This window comes from Gekko japonicus, unplaced genomic scaffold (genome assembly GCF_001447785.1).
Source record: "Gekko japonicus isolate JY-2015 unplaced genomic scaffold, Gekko_japonicus_V1.1 scaffold2257, whole genome shotgun sequence".
NCBI classification, from domain to species: domain Eukaryota; kingdom Metazoa; phylum Chordata; class Lepidosauria; order Squamata; family Gekkonidae; genus Gekko; species Gekko japonicus.
This window is the reverse complement of record NW_015168723.1, coordinates 199,528-207,447: the sequence shown is the minus strand read 5'-3', so window position 1 is coordinate 207,447 and position 7,920 is coordinate 199,528. Positions and strand designations below refer to the sequence as shown.

Below are 7,920 nucleotides of genomic sequence, written 5' to 3'. Positions count from 1 at the left end.
CCAAAAAAAAGGCGCCCCCCCCCCCCCCCCCGGTTCCGGGCCCACGAAGGCCTCCTGGAGCTGCAGAGTTCTCTGGGCTGCAGGCGGGATCATTCTGCAACTCCTCTTCCATGTCGGGGGGGTGGGGGGGACACAGCTCCTGCAGGCCTTCGCTCGCCTTGGCTCACAAAGCTGGATGCACACGCTGGTCAGAGAGGCCCCGGACGCCTTCCCACGCCACACCTTCCTCGGCAAACCCTCTCGTGCGCCCCCTTGAGGAAGGCCCACCCTCGTGCTGTCAGGGAGCCGGCCCCGGAGGAAGAGCCCTGCTCGGGCAGGGAATGTTAATCGGGGTGTCGGGTTCACAAGGTCCCCCTCGACCAGCTGTCGGGTGACTCTTTCTGAATCGGGGCGGGAGCAGCACGAGCGCTTTTGTTCCCGGCGGGCTTTTTATATCTCCGCGCACGCAGCGCCGCGTCACCCCAGAACTATTCTAATCCCTGAAACATCCTGCGCTTTCTGTGGAGCCTTCTAAATCGGGAACGCGCCGTTGCCAAAAATGAGCGGGGCGGGGAAGAGCTGCCGAGAAGGGGGCGGGGGAGCCGGTGCCAGCCGCGAGCCCCTCGACGAGTCTGCCAGCGACTGGGGCAGGCCGAGGCCTTGTGCCAGGGCTTGTCGCTAGGCAACTGCCGGCCTGGCTTCCCCTCTCCTTCAGGTCTGAGAGCAGGTGCCTCCCTGGGCGCCAGCGGGAGAACAAAAGATGGCCGTGGTGGTCGTGGTAGAACTTCTGGCCCAGGAAGCCGCACCTGGGCTGAGGAGGGATTGGAGCTGTCGGAAGACAATGAGCCTCTTTTCCAGAGCTGGAACAAACCCAGCCCTTGAGGGAAGGGGAATGCCGTCTGAACGGCTCTGCGCAGCGATGACAGGACTGAGAAAGGGACCAGAGAGGGCAGCGGCAGAGGGACTTGGAATGAGGGTTACCAGCCTCCAGGTGGGGCCTGGAGATCTCCCAGAACAGCTGTTGGTCTCCCAGCTGCAGACCTCAGTTCCTCAGGAGGAAATGGACACTTGAGAGCGTGGAGTCTGTGGCACCGTGCCCCACCGAGGTCCCTGCCCTCCCCCCCAGGCCCCACCGCCAAATCTCCAGGAATTTCCCTACCTGGAGCTGGCAACCTGACCTGGGACCCAAGCTCAAAGAAAAGAAACAGCTGCGAGGGGGGTCTCTCGTCAAAGAATTTACTTCTGGAAGCCGACCCCGAGGCCTTTCCTTCACCAAGGACTGCAGACCTGGTCTTGCCCCTGAGCAAACAGGGAGCCAGACGGCATTCCAGCCATCCCGGAATCAGACCCGTAGGGTGATTTCCAGTTGCTCTTTTGTTGCATTCATGTTTTTGGGCAGACAGAATCTTGCGTGTGCCCCTGACTTGAGAGGCTGGGATGGCTGGTCCAGAGTCCCTTCGTGTTACAGCTTCCCCTTTGCCCCGAAGAGGCGTATTCCGGCTCCGTACGGCAGTTCATCCGGACCGTGCCCACCAAAAGGCCTCTCCCTCCCGTGTGTTTCTCCCCTAGGCACAGAGCCCTGGTCCTTCTACTTTGCTAACGGCTTCCTCAACTTCAACGTGGCCTTCGCACTGGCGCTCCTGGCCTTGCCCTTGACCTCGCTGATGGAAAACCTTCTGCAGAAGTTTCATGGTGAGTGCCGCAGGTCCTGGCTTGGAGCTCGGGTGGGGGCCAGTGCTCCCGCTAAGGTGTGGAGTCTCGTGAGCAAAAATCCTACTTTGCGAGCTACCGGCCTTAAAGTGGTGAGCGAGCGATTTGGCCGCTGCATCGGTTAGTTTGCTCTGGAGCCACCCTTCCTGAGCGAAGACAAAAATCTGTGAGCCGGAGGCTACAGAACTGTCAGCTAGCTCACACTAACTCAGCTTAGAGGGGACACGGGGGGCTACAGCTACAGAGGGCCTGGAAGAGTCCTCTGACAAATATCCGTCCAGCCTCTTCTCGAAAGCTTGCCAGGGAAGGGGAGCTCACCACCTCCCTAGGCGGCTGATTCCACCTTAGAACCACTCTGACCGTGAAAAAGTGTTTCCTAATGTCCAGCCGATACCTTTCTGCATGTAATTTAAACCCGTTGCTTCGGGTCCCGTCCTCTGCTGCCAACTGGAACAGTTTGTTGCTCTCCTCCAAATGACAGCCTTTCAGATATTGAAAGAGAGCAATCATGTCTCCCCTCAGTCTCCTCCAAACGAAACATTCCCAGGGCCCTCAGCCTTTCCTCGTGGGGCTCGGTCTCCAGTCCCCTGATCATCCTCATCGCTCTCTTCGGCACCCCTCTCTTCATTCCCCGGACTCTCTGGTTAAAAGGGCCAGGCAGGTGACGTGACAGACCTCTGCCTGAAACCCTGGAGATCCGCTGCCAGTCTGAGTAGACAATACTGACCTCGATGGACTGATGGTCTGGTTCAACAGCCGGCAGCTTCATGAGGTCCAGTAGAGGCCGGTCCACTCCTGCTCAGACATGGTAGCCTGCACTTTTAGGGGCGCCCACTAGAGAGCACCAAATGCTCACATTATGCGTAGAGCGACAGGGTTGACTGTTGGAAGCACACCCACCTCTCGCCAGGGAAAGCCCAGCAGTGGAGGCCGCGACAACTGTGTGCCTCACCAGCAGGGGGTCCCTTCTCTGGCACTCCTTGTTCTCGTGGGTGTGCGAAACGCTTACAGTCTTGATTTGTTTTAACACCACCAAGCGGGTTTCTTTTTAGGGGCAATTCACATTTTTTGACATGGATCAAAGCTGCCTCCGCAACCCTCACAAATCGGAGTAATTGCTGTTATTTCCAAATAAATGACTTCCTGCTTAATTTGGGAGAGAAGGGGGGGAGTTAAATAAAGAACGAGGCAAGGGCTGGAGAATTCTCGTGTTCTCGCAGTTGCTCCTGAAAGGAGGCAGGGAAGGATTTGGAAAAGCCCATCCCTAAGGAGGAATCTTTCCCCCCCCTGGTATCTTAAGCTTCTTAGAGAATTTCCCCTTTGGATGAACTTCTACCACACTCTGCAGGTAGTTGGCAAGTCCAAAGAACAGGCTTTTCATTTTCCTATTATTATACTTCTAAATTAGGAGAGACGTGTTTCTGGAACTGGAGAATTTGTGAGATCGTTAATTATGAGTACAGGAAGAAGAAGAGTAGGTTTTTGGTGTGGAGCCAGTTTGGTGTAGTGGTTAAGTGCACGGACTCTAATCTGGGAGAACCGGGTTTGATTCCCCACTTTTCAACTTGCAGCTGCTGGATGACCTTGGGCAAGCTATAGTTCTGACAAGAGCTGTCCTTGAAAAAGAGCAGTTTGTGTCAGAGCTCTCTCAGCCCCGCCTTACCTCACAGGGTGTCTGTTGTGGGGAGGGGAAGGGAAAGGAGTTTGTAAGCCGCTCTGAGACTCCGAGTGTAGGGCGGGGTATAAATCCAATCTCTTCTTCTCTTCTTCTTCTTCTCCTGCCTCTCTTCTTCTTCTTTTTATATCCTACTTTTTTCTACCTGAAGGAGTCTCAAAGCCACTTACAATCCCCTTCCCTTCCCCACAGCAAGCACCTTGTGAGGCAGGTGCGGCTGAGAGAGTTCTGAGAGAACGGTGACTGGCCCAAGGTCACCCAGCAGGCTTCACATGGAGGAGGAATGGGGGAATCAAACCCAGCTCTCCAAATTAGAGTCTGCCACTCTTAACCACCAATAATCCCTCTAAGCTGTGGAGTCTTGTGAGCAACAATTCTACTTTCTGAGCTCCTGGCATGAAAGTTATGAGCGAGCGATTTGGCTGCTGCAGAAATTACTTTGCTCTGGAGCCCTCCTTCCTGAGCTAGGACAAAAATGTGTGAGCCGGAGGCTAAAAAACTGTGAGGCAGCTCACACCAACTCAGCTTAGAGGGAACATTGTACCACTATACCAAACTGGCTTTCAGTGTGTCTCGTGTCTTTACTTGGGATCCAGTGGCGCTGGAAATGTACTGATTTATTTATTTAAAACATTTATTAGCCGACTTTCTTCCTTATGGAACTCAGGGTGGCTGACAATATAAATAAAATACATAAAACATATAAAACCAAAACATTTAAATCACTTTAGGATGGCTTTAGTCAAACGCAGGCGTAAATGGAACCGTCCTCCGCCGCCTCCTGAAGATGGGAGAGTGAGGATAAGTTGTTCCAAAACTGAAGGGGGCTACCACCGAAAAGGCCCTCCCTCGTGCACCCACCAAACAAGCTTCTTTGATTGGTGGGACAGTCAGGTGGGCCTCTGCCTGTGAGCTTCGTTCCCAGGCAGGAACGTCTGGGAGAGGACAGTCCTTCAGACTTTGTACTTGGGGGCTCCCGTGTGCACCTGAAAATCCACACGTGCAGAGTGTTCCCTGGCTTTTCGAAAAAGGAGAGGGTGTATGGAGCCCCTCCTTCCACTGGACTCCCGTTTCATCCTGACGTCTTATGAAGTCATGGGAAGGCCCAGGTTGCCTTGCTGGATCAGGTACCATTTCCTGTTTCCAGCTGTAGCAGACCCGTCGCCTTGGGGAGATTAGAAGCCGATTGGGCTGCCAGTGGCATACCGGATTCGCTTCAAGGTGCTGGTTTTGACCTTTAAAGCCCTGTATGGTCTGGGGCCTGCCTACCTGAGGGACTGCCTTTCCCCGCATGTCCCCCAGAGAGCACTGAGGTCGGGCTCTCAAAACCGCTTGACCCTCCTTGGACCGAAAGATGCCAGATTGGCCACTACTAGAACCATGGCCTTCTCAGTGGCGGCTCCACACTGGTGGAACGAGCTCCCGGAAGACATCAGGGCCCTGCGGGATTTCTTACAGTTCCACAGGGCCTGTAAAACGGAGCTCTTCCACCAGGCCTTCGACTAGGAGCCGCTGCTAACAACAACTGAATTGTCAAGAGCTGCTCTCTCAGCCCCACCTACCTCCCAGGGTGTCTGTTGTGGGGAGGGGAAGGGAAGGGAGTTTTTAAGCCGCTCTGAGACTCCCTTGGATAGTGAAGGGCGGGGTATAAATCCAATCTCGTCTTCTTCTTCTCTTCTTCCTCCTCCTCCTCAAGCTGGCCTGTTTTGTTTCTTCCAGTTCAGAACCTGGGCCGCCCTTACTGGCTGACGCTCTCCCCCATGTACATCTGGATCCTGATTTTCTTCAGCCAGCCCCACAAAGAGGAGAGGTTCCTGTACCCCATCTACCCCCTCATTTGTCTCTGTGGAGCCGTGGGACTCTCTGCCCTCCAGGTGCGTTTTCTTGGGGGTCTGTTGGCAGCCCGGACAGGGTGGGTGTGGGTCTGGAGAGCAGGCGGCCTAAGAAGAGCCCCGAGGGACAAACTCCGTGCTCCAGCACTCCGGGGAGGCCTTTGCAACCACGAGGGCAAGGCGCTTCTCCGGGAAAGGGGAGCAGCTCCGTAATCTGTTTCTCCGTTCACACGAGCAGAATCTCTGACAACTCTGACAATACACTCTCTCTCTCTCTCTCTCTCTCACACACACACACTGTGCAGCAGCCTTCCATTTTGGCTCTCCTCCCCGTGCGCAGTCTTTTTTTGGCCCGCCAGAAGGCTTTGCTTAACTGAGCTACGTTAACAGCAGCCATTTTACAGCCCCGGCGGTTAGTTTCTCCCGGCGGCAGTTTGGGTGCTGAGAGCCCGCCGTTTTCTCTGCTTTCCACCCAGCAGAACGGCAGAACCATCCCGGGGCATTTGTCTCCCTTCCCGTTTTGGCCATCGGAGAATGGAAGCCGCTTCCTCGCCAGGCGGGGGAGGAGTCTTCCAGCTGTGAGGAGAAGTGCCTGTGCTGGCGCTTATGGAATCGTTTGGTGTTTTTTTTTAAGCATTTTTGTGCTGCCCGATCAGGGTCCCCAAGGTGGCAAACTTAAAAAAAAAAAAAATGTTTAAAACATTTGAGCAGTTAAAAGTACAGTTAAAATTGTAAAATTCCGGGGCATTTGTCTCCCTTCCCGTTTTGACCATCGGAGAATGGAAGCCGCTTCCTCACCAGGCGGGGGAGGAGTCTTCCAGCTGTGTGGAGAAGTGCCCACGCTGGCGCTCACGGAATCGTTTGGGTTTTTTTTTTTGTAAGCGTTTTTGTGCTGCCTTTCCGCCCGATCAGGGTCCCCAAGGCGTCAAAGTTTTTTTTAAAAAAGTGTTTAAAACATTTGAGTAGTTAAAAGTACAGTTAAAATTGTAAAATAATTCAGTCAAAAACACATAAACAGCGCTGGAAGGAGGGCCTGTAACTGGGGGGTTATGCCAGACGAAACAACGAAGTCTTCACCTCCTGGTGAAAGACACGGATAGAGGGAGACAGGGGGGGGGGGGGGGTTTCCTGTGTTTTGGTGCCACAACGGAGAAGGCCCTTCCAGAGTTGCAGGTGGTTTCAGATGACCAGGGCAACCAAAGCAGGGCCTCTGAAGAGGACTGGAGGGGGTGGTCCCTCAGGTCTGCTGGTCCCAGGCCGTTCAGGGCTCTCAGTGTCCCTACCGGCTCCTTGCATTGAGCCCAGAAGCATAAAGACATAAGAGAAGCCAGTGTTGGATCAGGCCAATGGCCCCTCCAGTCCAACACTGTGTCACACAGTGGCCAAAAATACCAGGCGCCCTCAGGAGGTCCAGCAGTGGGGCCAGGACCTCCCACTGTTGCCCCCTCCAGCACCAAAAAGACAGAGCATCCCTTGCCCCAGACCGAGAGTCCCTATCTATACCTTGTGGCTAATAGCCACCGATGGACCTCTGCTCCATATGCTTATCTAATTCCCTCTTGAAGCCGTCCATGCTTGTAGCCGCCGCCACCTCCTTCAGCAGTGAATTCCACGTGTTCATCACTCTTTGGGTGAAGAAGTAAGAAAACGAATTGGCATGCCTGCCTTTTTAGACAGGGGAAGGAGAGGCAGCACCCATCCGGGCCTAGTCGGCTTCTCTGCCGGCCTCTCTCTCCTGCGGCACGTTCATGCGGGCTTACCGGTGGATTTGGGCAAGCCAGCCGGGTGGAGAGACTGCCAAGCCGTGGCCCAGGGGATATGGCCAGGCCACAAGTATTCCTTGGGATGTCTCACACCCGATAACTTGGGGGATGGGTGGAGATGTTCAAGGTGTGCACATGCGAAAGTGACACGAGGGAGTTCTGCCACGGTTGCTTACGATCGGAAGTGAGGTGACACGGTGCCCACCTCTGACAAAGCGTTTGCGGTCTTTTCCGACACCAGCGCAGAAATAGCTCGATGTGAGAAGAGGCCTCGCGTGGGCTGTGCCTCAGCTCTGTCTGACTCACTTCTCCACCTCACAAATTTTTATTTCCTTGACTTCCTCTGCACTGGGGAACCAAGCTTCTTATAGCCTTCTCCTCAGGACAAAGTTCGAGTCCGGTGGCCTCTTTAAGACCAGCAAAGTTTAATTCTGGGTATCAGCTTTCGTGTGCAGGCACACCTCTTCCTAAAGCGCACAAAAGGCTGATGCCCAGAATTAAACTTTGTTGGTCTTCAAGGTGGCACTGGACTCCGACTTTGTTGAGCTGTTTGTTGTCAAAGGCTTTCGCGGCCGGATTTCATTCGCTGTTGTAGATTTCCCGGGCTGTGTGGCCGTGGTCTTGGCATTGTACGACCTGACGTTTCGCCAGCAGCTGTGACTGGCATCCTCAAAGGCAGGGCTCTTTTTGGGCAGGAACGCACAGGAACGTAGTTCCGGCTGGCTCCTGAGTTGGCCACGCCCAGCAGGAGCTCATTAGCATAATAGGCCACACCCAACAGCAGGAACTCATTAGGATTGGCTACATTAGGGGTGTGTGGCCTAACATGCAAAGGAGTTCCTGCTACAAAAAAACCCTGGGTTTTGACAACTTCTGGTAACATGGGGGTGTGGCCTAATGTGCTAATGAGCTGTGCTGGCAGGGGGGTGGCCTAAAATGCTAATGAGTTTCTGCTGTTGGG

The 7,920-nt window shown here is 54.4% G+C and overlaps 1 protein-coding gene across 1 annotated transcript in view; it reads left to right on the top strand.

Moving 5' to 3' along the window:
* Positions 1-7,920, top strand: part of ALG9 (ALG9, alpha-1,2-mannosyltransferase) — a 45,862-nt gene that overhangs the window by 26,201 nt on the left and 11,741 nt on the right. The window contains exons 9-10 of the mRNA XM_015415587.1: positions 1,549-1,671; positions 5,084-5,238. Of these exons, the coding sequence (XP_015271073.1) occupies positions 1,549-1,671; positions 5,084-5,238 (278 nt within the window). The remainder of the gene's footprint in view (positions 1-1,548; positions 1,672-5,083; positions 5,239-7,920) is intronic.